The 18,073-nt window shown below is 36.9% G+C and overlaps 1 protein-coding gene across 3 annotated transcripts in view; it reads left to right on the top strand.

Moving 5' to 3' along the window:
• parp8 (poly (ADP-ribose) polymerase family, member 8) overlaps window positions 1-18,073 on the top strand; it is a 66,098-nt gene that overhangs the window by 24,629 nt on the left and 23,396 nt on the right. For all 3 annotated transcript variants that reach the window (XR_015490452.1, XR_015490453.1, NM_001077175.1), the window contains 5 exon segments: window positions 2,588-2,682; window positions 9,110-9,170; window positions 9,268-9,358; window positions 17,152-17,218; window positions 17,299-17,427. Coding sequence is in view for 1 of the 3 variants with exons in the window: in NM_001077175.1 (NP_001070643.1) it covers window positions 2,588-2,682; window positions 9,110-9,170; window positions 9,268-9,358; window positions 17,152-17,218; window positions 17,299-17,427 (443 nt within the window). In the remaining 2 variants the exon portion in view is untranslated.

Here is an 18,073-nt window from a genome sequence, read left to right as displayed (position 1 = left end):
ACCGCCAACCTATCCAGCATGTTTTTACACAGCATATGCCCTTCCAGCTGCAACCCATCTCTGGAAAAACAATGGGGAAATCCCAGAGTAAAATGAGAAAATATGATACACCGGTATTTTGGAATATGGAAAAATTGTCTCTACGCTGTTTTCATGTGTTTTTATATTATTTGTTTTTATTTTATTTATACTTGTGCCTTTTATTCCCGTTTATGTAAAGCACTTTAAATTGTCACTGATTATGAAATGTGCTATATAAATAAACTTGCCTTGCTCTGCCTTGAATGAGGAACTGGTGCGTGTGAGCGGTGCATGACTGGAACCTAGAGTCTATGTAATGGCGCATTAGTAGTCCGTTAGCGATCTGCCAGGATTAGATCACTGGTGAATATCCATCCACATGAAAACAAACACACTGACTGTGATGCATGTAAAGGGCACGTTGAACCAACAGGTGGAGATAATGACACTTTTATGCTGGCTTGACATCAAACAGAGAATTAAGTATATTTGGTGAGAATATATATTTAAAAAAACTATCCTGGCTGAAGTTTTCAGAAAGTGACAGTTTAAGTCACCTGATACTGCGTTTTATGTATGGACAAGCAGCGAAACTGTGTAGAAAAAAGTGTTGCTTTAAAAATACCCGCGTTCATATGGACACAGCCTAAGGAGTTCTGTGAAGCCATGAATGACCACAAAATGTCTGATGTGTTCACAGCTTGCTAGAACACAAAATCCAGAATATACAGTGTAAACCATTTTTTTTCAATGTCAAGCTGAAGAGGCAAAAGGTCTGTGTATAATTGTAATGAGGCAACAAACACATGTAGTAGACTGTTGAATTTAAGTGTTTATGCATCATTTTATATCACTCAGATCTTACTAAAATTAGTGAAAGCACGACAGTAAACACTATAAAATGCATCTGTCTATGCAGAGGTTGATTTTAATTCCTGAATGTGTTTTCATCTCAGTCGACACCTTTTGTAGTTTGATTATAATTTAGCATATCACAACACAACTTAGAAACAAACTAGGTTAATCTAGTGCAGTGGTGCTCAAACTCGATCTTGGAGGGTCGGTGTCCTGCAAAGTTTAGTTCCAACTCCAATCAGACACATGTGGGCTACCTAATCAAGCTCTAAAAAGGCTTTCAGGTGCTTGCAGGTGTGTTGAGACAAGTTCGAGCTAAAATCTCCAGAGTTTGGAGACCCTTGATCTAGTGGCATAAAGATAGCTCTGTCAATTCTTTTACTTAAAATAAACCTTTACTACCTCAGTTGAAAATATTGTCATAAAAAAATAAAATCTAGTCAATTTGATAGTGTTTGTATTTTTTTTTTACTTGAGGTATGATTATTTTGCACATTATGTTATTGTAATTAATATAATGTAATTATATAAATAATATTATTAAATAATTGTTATTTATAGTTATTAAAAAATTATATTATTATTTCATAATACAGTATATCATGATGTGATGTGTATGTTTGTGAGTGTGTGTGAGCATCAGGCACTTGCAGCTGGAATCTTACAGCAGAGCTCATTATTATTTAAGACCCGTCCAAATATTGAACCAACACAACCAAAATCAACCATATTATATTAGGGCCAATTCCTAGGGTTGCAAATGGACCTGTAAAACCATTTTTGTAGAATTATTACTCTTACCTAAGCCACATACCTTTTATGTAGATATTAGGGAACAATTTAACAGATCGTATCAATGGCACCTTTCATTTTAATGCAAAGACCTATATAAATATTGTTTACTTTTGGCACCTCTACCACTATATGCTACTGCAAAATTACGTCAGTTTATGGGCTCTCTACCAGTATCACAGTGTCCCAGTAGTTAGATGGCATTGCAAAAAAAATCAAAGTGGCTTGGGTACTTTGTGAAACTTTGTCCTGCTAACTACCACTATTATTTAAAATTTAGTTTGATGAAGATTACATTATTTCTAAAAAAAAGTCAAGTGTTCATAGATTGTTCTTTAATTTTGATAACATCAAAATTAGTCATTGATAACATGCAAACTCCACACAGAAATGCCAACTGACCCAGCCAGGGCTTGAGCCAGTGACTTTGCTGTGAGGCAACATCGCTACCCACTGTGCCACCCTCATTGATAACTTACACAACATGTTCACAATTTCTGTTCAGTTGTAGAAAATCTACTCACAAAGTTTGAGTAAATGTAATGATTAGCCTTCTTGACCTCTTGAGAAATATAGTTTCTAGAACAACATTTCTGCCTTAATCAGATCAGTGGTTTATTAGAAAATGATCAAAGAAAATAAAAACCGGAGCTAATATGCTGGTATGGCAAATCAACTTAATTGTAAAGACAGAGCAGAGCCATAGTCATCAAGTAGTTAAATAGAACATGCTTATTGATGTCTAGAAGCTTTGTTTGATGTGCTCTGCATCTTACACTGATTAAAAAACTCATTTCTTAGGCAAAAGAAATCATAATGCAGCTCTGAAGCCTCAAGGTAGTAACAATAACAAATGTAGAAGTGTTTTCACTGATGTCTCTGCATATCATCCCTTTGACCTGTGTGTTTATGTTGGCAGGTTAATTACGATGGAGAGCTTCACAAACACCCCCATCTTGAGGCTGATTTGGCGGCCGTGAGGGACTTATATGGCCATCATGCAGTATCTCTCAGGTATCTGACCATTCTTTTTCTTGATGTTGAACTTCTCGAAATTTGTAAAAATAAAAACCTTCCCCCAACACAGTTTTAACTTTCCTTTGGGGCTATTTAGACCTATTGTATTTTCTGATTTGGGAAAAAAAGTCATGAAATGGAGTTTAAAAAAATGTGAAGTGGGGGTGGTGGGTGGTATTTACAGTGTTAAAGACTTGGATTCTCATGCAAATCATAGACCAAGTGCTAAAAACCATTTGCATGTATTTCTTTGTCAAAAATAATACTTCTGCATTGACACTAGTTTTGGAAAGTTTTTTTGAACATGACTCTAGTTGATATCATTAAGTGTGGAACTCCTTATTTGGCCACTTCTCATGGTAGAATGCGCACACCTTGACTTTGATCAACCATAATCAATTTAACCCTTCTGCATGCATGTTTAAATTACTTTAGCTGAGCCCCCTGTGTCAGTTTTTTTAACGTGATCATTATTTAGAATAGTGTCATGACACGCCACAGCCACATGCACTGCAGTGGAGAGATTACAGCTGCTGGATTTACAACACATAAATTCATCAACTACAAAACGTCATGAAAGTAAGTGACAATTTAACTGGAAGAACAACAGAGTAAACCTTACTACAATCTGTTCTATTTAATACACAAGGTCAAATTAGTTTGGTTCCACCAAACCCCAGCCCTCCCACCCCAAACTCAGAGATACTTGAGCCCAGGGTTCCCGCCTGGTCTTGTAGCATGACAGGGGGTTCAAGATCAAGTAGATCTCTAGAGCTTTCTCTGGTAAAGGAGGAAAGGGGGAGATGGGGTGGATGGGGGGAATTCTTTAAAACGCAAATAAGTAAGTTAGGATGAATAGGTTTATTTATTAGAGGCTGGAATTCATCAACTAGCTATGATCAATCATATCACATGCTCCTCTCAAAGTTATAAAATTTTATATAAAAATTTTAAAAGTTTATAAAACTTAACTTTACAAACCACAAATGTTTTGTTTTCCAATAAATGTCTGCAAGCCAGAACAAACATTGTTAATTTAAAACACTGATCATTTTTGATCCTTGACAAGCAATGCGCTTGACTTCTCTGGCTCAGCGCCAGTTAGGATAGCAGATTTGAATTTAGCAACTGATCAATGATGCACTGAATGTTTTAATTGTGCGCTCCAGGGACCAAGACTGATCACAGCAGCATGATTGTATGCGTCAAAGGGTTAAGATCACAAAGTTCTTTCTACACAAAGCCTTTCTAAAGATCAGAGCATCAGTAATTCATGCCTGAAATTTATTTTTAATGACACCCCTGTGCAGCTGAAAGATAACGTTTTTTGTTCTTTGCATTTCACACAGTGTACTGTTCTGTAAATTAACGTTCATCGTATCCTTAAAGGTATTTTGTCCTTGGAGGCAATGTGTATAAGTACTTTTGTTTTTAATCTAACATTGTGTTGGTAATAAATGTCAATCCAGAGTTTAATGTTTAGACCCCAGGCGTATCATAGTTTGAGCGTTGCTAATAAAATCAGTAAATACCCAGATGAGAAATAATTACAATGGCTGTTTTAATTTTTTTCTGCCATGGCGCAAACATAAACAGCTCTTTAAGAGAGCTTGCCATCTCGAGCACCAGAACACGTGACGCAGTGCAGTAGTGGGCACAATAGTGAGTGTTTACTTCCAATCCTGCAAGAGGTAATGCCCCTTGAAATTAAGTGTTTTATCACAGAGACTGAAGACGATGGAAATTTAAAGAGCCAGCAAAATCTCCAAACTATCTTTAAAAAATCAAAATCTGCTGATTTAGCATCTTGCAGCTATATATAGTAGATGTGTTCAGTTCTGACTGACTCCATTTGTGAAAACTGGCTTGCAGTCTTTGTCAAATGTGTTTTGAAGGGCATTTCAATGACTAGTTGGCTCTCCAATTAGAAAAAAAGTGGCTAAATGTAAATAAGCCCTTTTAAAAAACTAATAAAAACGTCATTAAAAAAGTAATATACAGTACAGTAGCATTATGTCAGTGAAAGTGCAAGCATTACATCAACTGGTGAAACTGTGACATCCTTCCTGAACTCTAGAGGAGTGTTTTATGGGAATCGACACCTAGAGTATTCGTTCTTTAGTGTTCTGGCACGGTTAACCCACTCAAGGACGTTCTCTGCCTGAGCCAGGGCCCATAACCCTCAGGTGGCCATTTCTTCAATCCCTCATCTGGGGGAACGCTCTGTGATCCACTGAAGGACAGTCTCTGAGAGTCTGAGCAGATTCACTTTGATTACAGGGCTGTAATGGTGTAATGATCGCAGTGTTGTTTGTTCTGATGGAGAGCTCTTCTTTTAGCTAATCTCTGCGAACTGTGTCGGAGTAAATTTATAGCAGGATATAACAAACTTAAAACTACTTATTTTAAAAGCACTTCGGACAACTGTAAAATGTGTCTGTGCCTAATGACTCTAATGAAAAGAATGCATGACAGATTGTCAACATGAACGTGATTCACCCCGCAAAATCTGGCAATCTGAATGGTGTTTCATGTGACGACAGCTATTAAAAGCTTCGTCCTTGAAAGTTTATCTTGTCAAGCTGCTTTTTTTTCAGACAGTCAATTGAACGAGCAGCATAAAAGACTCTATTCATAGCAGTAGAAGTGTGTTTCATATTCTGTCTAGTGTGCAATCTTTGTGATGCATTTGCCCGGGACCACAGACAGAAAACTGTTTTGAGTATTTATTCAGTATTCTGCTTGAAAAATAACCTGGGCCAGTGTCTGAGTGGGTTCGCTGAGCCCTCTTTGATAATTCCAGGATGCATCCCACTAATGCTTTAGTTTGTTGGCTTTTAACTAGTTGATTTTGGCAATGAAAACACTAAAGTGCTTTAGTGTGTTTGGCAAGCAGCGTAACACATCTCAAATGATTCCTTCAAGTTGCTCTCAATTTCTTTTACCTTTGGTAAACGTGTGATTTAGTGTGTTTGCATGCGTCTGAACATGAGTGTGTGTTTATCTGCTGTATGTAAGCTGCTTCCTCTTGACAGATCAAAGGGGATTATTATTTTCTCAAACCTCTTGCTTTTGAGATGACGGCTACATTTGGGAGTGAGGTGTAACCATGGTAACAGTTAGCCCAGAGCAACACAACAAACTCATCGCAATGGTTTTATGAGAAATAAACGCTTTGAGTGAAGCACTGCAAAAATAGCTGGAGCATCAAGCTCATTCCCTCTAAAATCAATTCTACCTGCGTAGTAAATGTATAAAATTAGATTAATTTGAGTCAACATTAAATCAAATTTAAACCGTTTAATTTTTTATGAACATTTGTAGTTTTAATTTAAATGATTAGAACAGGAAAACAAGGTTATCTTTAATAAAATGCAGTTACTCGCTCTTCCATTGAAATGCCTTTTCTTTTTCTGTTAATGTAATTAAGGCCACAAACACTGTTAAATGGTAAACAAGACCAAAGTAGCTTTGGTTTCTGTCTCAGCAAATTTGCATTCTGTCTCATTTTTGTCAGTTGATTCTTTTTTTTTTAATTCTTATTTAGATTTTTTTTCCCCAACCCAGTTAAAAAGGGTGAAAAATTACAATTCCCATCAATTTGCAAGCCAAATGTTTTAAATCTTGCTGTAGAAACAGAACTGCTTCATGTCTAAATTTGTTGTGCATTCCCTTCATATTCCCAAAAGGTGACTGTCAACAACATATTTTGATGACTACTATGTTTGTGCAATTTTGTAGTCTTGATGACCAAAACACTTATTTATTGTTTATTCATTTATTTACTTGATTATTTGCTTAAAAAAAAATATATAATTTGTTCATTTTATGTAGTGTAATTAAGTAGTTGAAGTATACTGTATATTAAATATACTTCATGTCAGTATTGTATGTACTAGTTGTATACTTGTATCCACATTTTATTATATAAAAGTATACTTTAAAGGCACCTATTGTAACCCTTTATCAAGATTTAATATAAATCTTTTTTGTCTCCAGAACATGTCTGTAAAGTTTCAGCTCAAAACACCCATTAGATAATTTATTATACCTTTTTAAATCTGAAAATTTGAGCTGTTATAACATTGTAGCTGTTTTTGTTGCCTGTGCATTTAATGCTAATGAGCTGGTTCTCCCTGCCCACCATTCGCATGTGCGTGTCAGAGCCATAGCCTTTACGTTGACAAACAGCACAGTAATGGCCCGTTTCCACTGAGTGGTACGGTGCGGTTCGGTATGCTTTTATGGCCGTTTCCACTATCAAAAGGCATACTAAACCGAACCGTACCATACCACTTTTTCGGCATCCTTTCGAACGGGTACCAAACACAAGAAAGGGTACCAAAAGGCGAAGCTAGATGCACAGCTGAATGCTGTTAGTTTACAGAAATACATCATTCGCTTACGCAACAAGCCAGAATGAAAACAATAAAAACGGCTATGTTTAAAATACAAACACAGCCGAGCAGCGGAATTATATATACATATTATAACGAGCCATGGTTGATTCGGGTTCAAACAAACCTTGTCGTCGTCTTGATGAACAGCTACAAAGCCAAGAAGAAGAGCAGAGTTACCCTGTTCCAGTCTGAAGCGCGAGCGTTTACGCTTTCTTGCTTGCGCTCGCCACGCGTCTATATCTGAAATAGTAAACTTCTTGAGCTCATGATAATAACGTGCGCTTGATAATTGACGTGCTTTCGAAACCCGATCCTGCCAGAAACTGACAAACACGAGAGTGAAGCGCTGAAAAAAAGGAGAAGCCAGAAAAAAAGAAGCAAGTTATTTTTTCAGCAAACATGAACAAACTGCCTTGTTTAACTATTATTATCACCTTTCGGACTAATATGAACTCAGAATGGCAGAATTACTCAAAGGTTACATGTGCTGCTGAAGATTACAGACACAGATGAGAGGTCTGCTTTGTGTTTTTATAGACTGTGGGCTATATTTCATGTTGTTTTTAAACCTAAATAAGGACTAAATGTATACTGTGTGTAGTTCTTCTGTAGTTGGTAACATATCGTCGACCGTAAGGGTCTGTATGTGTTCATATATGTTGCATTTATTTATTTATTTTATGTAATTGCAGATGTTACAGTAGGCTATTTTGCACTGTCATTGATCTGCAGTAAAAATCAATTTATGTTTATAGAAAAGTTGATAATAATAATTTATACACAAGTATTTATGTGTGTAAAGCATCTGTTTTGTGAGAAGTGCTTCTCATATGATATGTGAACCACCCGTACAGTTTACTGTAGACATTTTCTCAAGTGAAAATGACGTCGACTGAAACTTTCTGTCATACACCACACCCACAAAAAGGGTACCCTTGCTAGTGGAAGCGCAAGCCTGATAAAGGTGACCCGTACCGACCCGAAATGTACCGTACCAGTCAGTGGAAACGAGCCATAACAGACAAGAACAAAGCAGATCTTTCTTACTACAGTAAGAACTTTACCAACACTTATTTGTTATATTTGTTGCGGCGTTTGAAGTGGGATTAAAGAGTCTTCTTTTATAATTATACTCACATGCGCTGTGGTGATAAATTACATAGCGATTTTACTGTCCTTATTACAAACATACACTGTTTTAAAAACATTTTAAACTTGTAATATAATATAATTATACGCGTTACTACAGAGACATGTTAATAAGCGCCTGTCAAACAATTCGGTGGGCGGGGAAACGGCAGTGGTTATGTTGCAGTGGGCCTCAAAGTGGGAGGGATTTGGATCCTATTTTAATGTCAGTAAATTAAAAAAAGAGAGTTATTGTCTTTATATCACTCCAATATGACTGTGGACTCACTATACCTACACACAGTTCTGTTCACACAGCTTACAAAAGTTGATTTTTATCATAGGTGTCCTTTTAAGTATAACAGTATTAAATAGTAGTAAATACACACATACCCCTAACCCATAATCCCTGGCAGTGCCCGCAATTTTTGCACCCTAAGTCTGACTCTTTAACCATTGGCCACAAAATGTGTATGTACTTTCACTGAAACACTATATATACTGTAAGCATACTGTGGTGTGCTCTTAGTTAATGGTTTTTCTGAGAAAGCCCTTAAAGTACATTTTAGAGAAGTACATAAAAAGTCAACTGAAAGTGCACTTAAGTCAACATTTGAAGTGGTTCAAAGATGTTTAGAAAGACAAGAATGGGTGTTGTTCAATAGTTTTATGACAACTTTTATTGTATGGTTTTTATCCACTACTATATGTACTAATATTACACTTGAATAAATTTCTTTTTTTAGAAGGAAAGTACATTTTAGAAAAGTACATAAAAAGTTTTTGCCTATGCTTTAGCTTTTAAAAGATGTATAATAATAATTAACATGACTAAACTTCTTTTTCTGAAATGATATCATAATGTTAGGAAATCTGTTTCTTTTTGCTTAATGTAGGGAATATGGTGCAATTGATGACGTGGACATCGACCTACACATCGATGTCACTTTCTTAGATGTGAGTGTTACTGTTCAGTGTCACGAATAGTGATGAGCATTGTTTTTTTATGTGTGTATTATATTGTGTGAAACTAAAATGAATCATTTGTTTAAAGGAGGAGATTGCACTTGCCTGGGATGTGATCCGGAGTGAACCTGTTATTGTACGGCTTCACTGCTCCCTCACACAATATCTGAATGGACCAGGTTAGATGCACACAGACACAAGCAAACTTTCTGTAATACAAGATTTATCTTCTGAATGACTACATTTGAAGACCTGAACTGGATGTTTTTGCATGTTAAATTTATCTATGTTACCTATAAAACCAAAATTATGATTTAAAGGGGACCTATTACGGCTGTTATGACAAGATGTAAAATAAGTTGTTGATGTCACTAGAGTGCGTATGTGAAGTTTCAGCTCAAAATACCCAACAAATAAATTTTAAGAACTTTTTAAAACTTCCCCTTTTAGGATTTGATCCAAATTGTGTTGTTTTGGTGACTGCTGCTTTAAATTCAGTTCAGAGACGTCTCTACTGAGTGCTCTCACTGCTCACAAAGTTTCGGCGCCATGTTCTTTTCTCAGGTAACGGTTTGTCGTTGTTTTCTTTCGTCTTGTTCTTCTCCTCGCTTATTTTTGGTTTTACAAACACATTGCTAGGTTTCGTTTTAAAATTGTCTGGCTCAATTAAATTGGTAAAAGTATAAGGGCTTTTTGAACATATCAACCGGGAGAGTATGTTCTATGCTGCCATCGACGGCTCACCTAACCAGAAGTTGACTGTTACATTAAAGGGCCATTAAAACCCCCTTTTTCAGTTCAAGTTTACCTCTAAAAATTTTCAAAAAATGCAGGCAGGCAGTGCAGGGGAAAGAGTGTGAAGTGAACAACTGGCAGTTGGCTCACAAAATGACACACAAACCATGAGGAGACCCATGATTCTATAGTTTACAAAGGTAAAATGCAAAGAAATAAACAGTAAGTACTTTAATGCCCTGCTACATTGGTTATGCGAAGCAGTGGCGCAGTAGGTAGTGCTGTCGCCTCACAGCAAGAAGGTCGCTGGTTCGAACCTGGGCTCAGTTGGCGTTTCTGTGTGGAGTTTGCATGAGACTTCTCTCCTCCTCAATCCTCGAGTGTAAATGCAGACAGTGGATAGCATTGCAGTCTCTTGCCCTGTCTATTCCAACCATTAGCCCCGCCAGTAATCTGGAGGATTTTAAACGTGCAAACACGGCAGCACAGATAAAGGTGATGTTTCTCAATGGTAACCTGATGGTAACTAACTCCGCTGATATAAGACAAAGCCTTCCATTCTCCAATTCTCATACAGCTCCCCTGACAAAAATGCTTGCTGCAAACCAACAGCTTTGCAGTATCGGCCCGGACAGCATCGCAGGGAAAAACATGCAACAAACCCTGTGAATTATGAAAACAAACACATACGACCCGTTTCTCACCTAGTCACAAGTTCTCACAGCTTGGAGGATCTGCTTAGCCTTCGGAAAGCACGCGGTCTCACAAATAATTAAGGAGCTGGCTCTTCTCATAGGATAAGAAAACTCAGCTATGAATAATAATGAGAAACCGACGCATCATCACTTCACTTGCAGTTTTGCGATACGTCACCGATTTTGATCCCGCCCTAATAATTGTTTTAAATCCGGAAGCTGAAATTAGCTGACAAAAGCTCAAAATTTTCCAGTTTTACCCACAATTAAAGCTGACAGGTGCTAACGTTGTCTTAACTGATGCATCACACAGATCTGTTAAAATCTCAAAAAAAGTAGTGCAGGGTTTCTTGAACTTTCAAATTCAAATGAGATTGTGCTCATTTCAAAACAGGGCGGAGCTACAAACGCCTGCAGGTCAGCATAGCACCAGATTCAAAATAAGTCTAACATTATCTTTGTGAAATACTGAAAATGTCAAAAGAAAGTCTCCAGTCTATGGAAACTTCAGTGTTCATGTGTACATCCTAAAACTCCAAATTTTTAATCCGCTTAGTCACTGACATTATCTTCAGCAACTACAGTGAAAACTACAGGCTGTCTATGTAAGTAAAGTGTTGCAACACAACTGTGTTTAAAATCTACATGAACTGGAAGATGTGATCGTATTTTTTTTCTCATATTGTGACGCAGTTCCTATAAAAGCAGAATATTAAATGAGAAAACAGTAGACGTGACTTGTTTTTTTACTTGCAAGCTGATTGGATGTAGTAAAGTAGACATTTCATTTAGAAAGATTGGGAAAAGAAGAAGAGTTTGGAGAAAGTTATTACTACCTAACAGACAACCTATTACAACTTCTTCTCAAAACTGAAAGTTGGAGCAACATGGTTAAATATCTTAGCCACATCCAATTCCTAAGATATATGTAATGTGATAGTTTAACTGAAAAAAAAAAAAAAGGAAGTGCGGTTCATTCCGCTTTGGCAACCACTGCTGAATAAGGGGACTAAGCTGAAGGAAAATGAATGAAGGGCCAATTTATTTATTTTTTTTAAAGGGCCATGAAACCCCCTCGTTTCAGCAGGGTGTTTTCACACCTCTACTTTCGAAAAAGTCAGAAAAGTGGGCGTGTCCAGCTCTGTTTAGGGGGGAGTGTCGGAGGAACTAAAGTGGGATGGTGTGGGAGTGTCTATTTGTGCACGCGCGAGTTTCAGAGTCAAAATACACACCCACACAGACAGGAGAAAGCGATGGTGTTTAACCTACATGGACATCTGTAGTCGAATTATTTGCTGAATTAATAAATGTTGGACTTTAACTGCAGTTTGGCTGTTTCATTCAGGGAATTCATTCATGCCCCTCGCGACAAACGAGATATTTGATTCGAGGAACTGCTCTAAGCGTGTATTTTTCATGCAATGTTTGATACCGCACGGCGAATGAGAGAAAAAAAAACCTCCGCATTTCCCGGAAACTTAGATGCACACAGCAGGTAGCGTCAGAAAGCCGCGTGTGTTATTCCGGTCACTAAATGCGGTGCTAACATTTCTGCACTCAGTGCTATAGTTAACTTAATTCGATATGAACTAACTGAATAAACAAAGAGCACTGGTCGCTCACTTACCAAATCTGTAGAGACAGAACAATCACCAGCAACTAGAGCCGCGTCTTTATGGAGAGAATACTACAAGCAAATCCAGATTTCAGCGTTTGCAGATGAGAACAGCTCTCAGGTAAACAATAATCCTCCTAATACACGTAAGTTATTGTTGTCGAGCGTCACGTACACTGTTAATCCACACGTGATCCAGATAAGCTCTCACAGAGAGAAAATGAAAACGAAACTTAACGGCAGCAAACTATAAAAGCAACACTTCACGCTTGTTTTGCCAACACAACGTGGCGTCTTTGTGGTGTAAACACGGTGACACAAATGAATATTAATGAAGTTGCACAATAGAGTGCGCTGATTGGTTTGAACCAAGCCTTACTCATGCATTAATGTATCACACTGTAAGACGTAATAAGACTCACTCTGGCACAGACGCCCAGTCTGAACGCTGGAATACACGCTATTATGTCATGACCGTGACGCAGCTTCAAAAATTCGTTTCAAACAGGAAGTACGAATTTGCTTGAAATAACGCAAAAACAACCAATTTACACTTAGTGAAATATAGGTGTCCTAATAGTGTTTTTAGCAGTGTGGGACACATATACGACTGTCAACAGCTCAAAAAATGTGTTTTGGTGTTTCGTGACCCTTTAAATGACATGCACAGATGAATTGTTCACCACAAAACTGGCAATGTGAGCTAACAAAATCAATCATATGGTTAGTTTTGATTTCATGGGGACTTTAAACCACTTATAAAAGTGGGTTTTGCATAATACTGTAGGTCCCCTTTAAGAAAAAGTACAAATTTAGGATTATGGGATAACACCAGAGTCTGAAACAAATTCACACCTTAGATATGATTTTTCAAAGGCATTTTTATCTTTTTGGTGCAACTTGTGTGACATAGCATTAATGTACTGTATATTGCCACAGTCTGTTAAATGAAAAACCCCGACAGTGACATAAGTGCTTGCTTATTGTTAACGTGGATTACTAATGTTAAATAATACAAAAAATGTTCTATGAAGTATCCTGGCTACACACCAAAGGCATGCTAAAATGTTAATTAATTAGTTTATTATTTGTACGCATTTGAAAATTAAGACTTCACATGATTTTAATTTAGTAGCATGACATACAGAATGACAAATTGTTGTTTATGATGAGAGAAGATTAAAAGCAGAGTTAAGTCACTGAGTGTTTGCACTGAACAAATGATATTTTTCAGTGATTGGCAAATGCATTCACAAGTTCAACAGAAATGTGTGATTGGTTATAATGTTTAATTTTTAGAATTAATCAGATTATATTAGATTTTATTTATATTAATTTTAATAATAGATTTAATTTTTGTTTTGTTAATTTAGCCTTTTTGTTTGATTTGATAGCTTTTTTTGCCCTTGTTCATATTTATTTTTTTGCCCCGTTAAAAAAAATAATAATAATCTTTTCACACTTTTACATCTTTATACAATAAGGTTTTTTCTTGTATAGACTGATTTAATGACTGATAAAACTGATTTGACTGTTTTATTTCGCAAACTATTAGTTGTGGCAGATTAAATATTTGTATGTTCTCCCACATAAATATATATTTTTTAATTCTGGATAACTGAACTAATAATGTGTGATATCCAGTACAACATAAAAAATAATGGAGTCAATTGAAGTATTTTACACCTACGGCTGGTTTCACACCACAAGCGTGAGCAGTGGATATATTTTGGCCTGCATGTTAACAAATTAGTGCATTCACACAGGGAGCAGGAGCAGCACATGCACATCAAGCAGGAGCAGCGCGTGAGCAGCAATGACGTGATGGTTTTGGCTCAGAGTCTATTTTTGATGCACTGCTCACACTCAATTAAAGGGACAGCAGACTTTTGATGGCCACATCAAATATGATTTCACACAACAGGTTCTATGAATGCACAAAACAAGCACAAAATAGACAGTATGTGCATGCCTAGTGTGTTTAACAAGAATCGTTGTCTAAAGAAAATTGTTCATCCAAAATTTGTAGACTACAGAACATATAAACTATGGAGGAATTCATAGAGTTTTATTATATTATTCATTCATTCACTTTCCTCCAGCTTAAGCTTGGTTCATAATTGATGCGTCTGCTAGTTCGCTTGAGTACACGCGGCGAATGTGACGTCATTGCTGTGTTTGCGGAGGTTCACTTTGGGTGCACATGACATGATTTCAGCTGGAGGAACAAATGATTTGCAGCATTGATTTGAGTCGAATATGAATCACTTTGAAGAGATTTTGTCTGAAACAGGTGCAGTTCGACTGTACAGATATCTTTATGATCTGTCCATGCCTGACCATAGGGAGAACCAGATGACCAATAATTCTTGGCTAGAAATTGCAAAAGCCATGCGAAAGGAAAAACTTTTTGTTAAAAAGTTTGAAAAAACCTGAGGGATAAGTTTGTTAAAGCCAAAAAAGGCCATGGCAAAGTTGAGACCCAGGTACACAATTACAGAATATGTTTTTCCAACATTTATAGGTTTTACACTGATGTATATGTTACAATTTTGAATTTAAAACAATTTATTAGCTACAAAACTATAATTAACATATGCCTTTTTAGCATATGTAGAGGACAAAAACTAGCCAGACAGTAATGCGTCAATTGTGAAGTGGGCTAAATCTAAAAATACATCAGTATTTTTTTGTAAGTGTATTTTTTTTGCTTTTATTCTTGTCATAACAAAAATATTTGTAGAGCAACCCATGTTCTTTTGTCATTAATATTTTAATAAACTTTAAAAGGTAAAACTGTCTGAGATATAAACAAAAGCAAGTGATTCGTCAAAGTTTGATTAAAAAAAATCTTAAATGGTTTTAAAAATCTTTATAATCATTAAAATAGATTATAAAAACTATTAAAATTGTTAGTTTAAAAATTCTTTTTTTTTCTCGTCGGCTTACTCCCTTTATTTATCTGGGGTCGCCACAGCGGAATGAACCGCCAACTTATCCAGCAAGTTTTTATGCAGCGGATGGCCTTCCAGCCACAATCTCTGGAAAACATCCACACTCACATTCACACACACACACTCATACACTACGGACAATTTAGCCTACCCAATTCACCTGTTTTGCATGTATTTGGACTGTGGGGGAAACCGGAGCACCCAGAGGAAATCCACGTGAAGGCAGGGAGAACATGCAAACTCCACACAGAAACACCAACTGAGCCGAGGCTCGAACCAGCGACCTTCTTGCTGCGAGGACACAGCACTACCTACTGCGCCACTGCTTCGCCCTAGTTTGAAAATCTTGAATGATATTAATGATATGATGTAGTTCCGGAAAAGTTCTACTTCACTGTTTATTCGTCTGATTTTTAAAGTCAGTTTCGTTTGACCACCTCCTGTCATTTTAAAGAATATCACAACGGCGAACGCAGCAAGTATAAAAGCCTTGACCATTTCATGAGGTGCACGCGCAGTCAGCGGAGGTTCACGACGCGGTGCCAGGCGAAAGTATAAATCAACCTTTAGTCCCTTATTTATCAAGAGTTGCCATAGTGGAATGAACCGCCAACTATTCTAGCATCCGTATGAAACACCCATACACACTCAGATTTACACACATGCATACATACACACACACAACCATAAACTACAGCCAATTTAGTTTATTCAATTCACCTATACCACACGTCTTTGGGCTGTGGGGGAAACCAGAGCACCCGGAGGAAACTGGCAACAGTTCTAACCACTTTGCCGTCCTATATTATATTATATCATATTATATTATATTATATTATATTATATTATATTATATTATATTATATTATATTATATTATATTATATTATAGTCAACGTAGTGGTGCAGTAGGTAGTGCTGTTGCCTCACAGCAAGAAGCTGGATCGAGCCTCGGCTGGGTCAGTTGGCGTTTCTATGTGAAGTTTGCATGTTCTCCCTGCGTTCGTGTGTGTTTCCTCCGGGTGCTCCGGTTTCTCCCACAGTCCAAAGACATGTGGTACAGGTGAATTGGGTGGGCTAAATTGTCCATAGTGTATGAGTGTGATTGAATGTGTATGGTTGTTTCCCAGGGATGGGTTGCAGCTGGAAGGGCATCCGCTGCCTAAAAACGTGCTGGATAAGTTGGCGGTTCATTCCTCTGTGGCGACCCTGGATTAATAAAGGGACTAAGCCGAAAATAAATGAATGAATATTATATTATATTTTAATTTGTTATATTATATTCATTATTTTACTACTAAGTTCAATAAACTCTCTCAAATCAAAAATGGAATGAAATATACAAGAATAAATTAAATTAATTTCAGAAAAATAATTAACTCATAAAAAAAAATGCTTTTGTTAAAATTTTGTTTGCAGGACTGGTGTTTTGGGGCTGCTGCACAGACCATGTTCTACAAACACTTCCGGTGTGAATAATCTCATGAGTCTGCAGCTGCAGTAATGCAAACAGTAGAAGTTAACAACTCTTTTAAGCAAATCATGCAGATAATTTTACTGTCATCATCGTTAGACTAATTTGGCCTTGTTTTTCATACTTGGTGCTGATTTTTTTGCATTAATACAATGTGTATTGTTCTTGTCAGTGAGAGTCTGAGTGTCCTTGCACTGAGCTCTCTCTGTTGATTGTAGATTTGCTCAAAATTACTTTCCTCAAGAACATGGCCTCTTCAGTTCAGATTACAAGGGAGAGAGGGAGAAGTCACTTATAGACATGGCCATAATGTCTGCTCTTGTTCTCCTGCCAAGAAATTGCTCATCATAAGTGGCTCATTTCAAATTGACCTTCTGTTCCTGTGTTTTGAAAACCCCTGAAATGTGTTGATGTCTAAATCAAATGTCTATAGCTACTTTATGTGGAACTGTGTTTTGCAATACTTTTCTCTCATGGATAATTTCGTGTCCTCTTTTCAGTTCCCACTGTTGATGTGTTTCAAGTGTCTACAAAGGACAGATTTGGACTCGGACATCAGTTGAAAAAGTAAGACACTACAGGGAAATGTTTTCTAGTGTTATACAGGCTTTTCGGGTGTCATTCATGAGCGTGTTATCTCTTGGCAGGATAATGCAAACCTTTGTCACACAGCAGTGGAAGTGTCAGAGCAAAGATAAACTCATCAGCCCGCACAGCAAAAAGCAAACAGAGAAGAAAGTCAAGTCTCCCCTGCATATTTTTTCAACATTACGCAGGTAAAAAAATATATTTCCACCACACCAATTTTAGACAAATAATGTATACAACATCCCCCTTTTAAGCCCTTTATATACGAGCGTAAAAAAGCTTGTTTAGAGTTGATATAACCCTTGATTCAGTTTAAGATGACAAGCACTGGGTTGAACTGGGCTTGAGTAAGTATAGGATAATGTACATCTAGCTAGTTGTAAGTCACAGAATAAAGCCAGACAGGTTTATTAGAAGCTCAATGTGAAGACTGAAGGGCTTTATTCTGTGAAAACAAACGACTAGATCAAGGATGGTCAAACTTAATTCTGGAGGGCTGGTGTTCTGCCAGTAGCTTTCTAGTAGAAACTCTACAGGACACTGGCCCTTGAGGATTAAGTTTGCCCATCCCTAAACTGGATGTACATGATCCTACTTAAAGTTGAAGTCAGAATTGTTAGCCCCCATTTGATTTATTTATTTATTTTTAAATATTTCCTAAATGATGTTTAACAGAGCAAGGAAATGTTCACAGTATGTCTGATAATATTTTTTCTTCTGGAGAAAGTCTTATTTGTTTTATTTCGGCTAGAATAAAAGCAGTTTTAAATTTTTTAAAAACTATTTAAAGGTCAAAATTTTTAGCTATTAACAATTTTTGATACAGAACAAACC

Source organism: Danio rerio, chromosome 5 (genome assembly GCF_052040795.2).
Source record: "Danio rerio strain M-AB ecotype USA chromosome 5, GRCz13ab, whole genome shotgun sequence".
NCBI lineage: Eukaryota > Metazoa > Chordata > Actinopteri > Cypriniformes > Danionidae > Danio > Danio rerio.
Note: the sequence above shows the minus strand (reverse complement) of the source record. Positions and strands in the feature narration are given on the sequence as shown.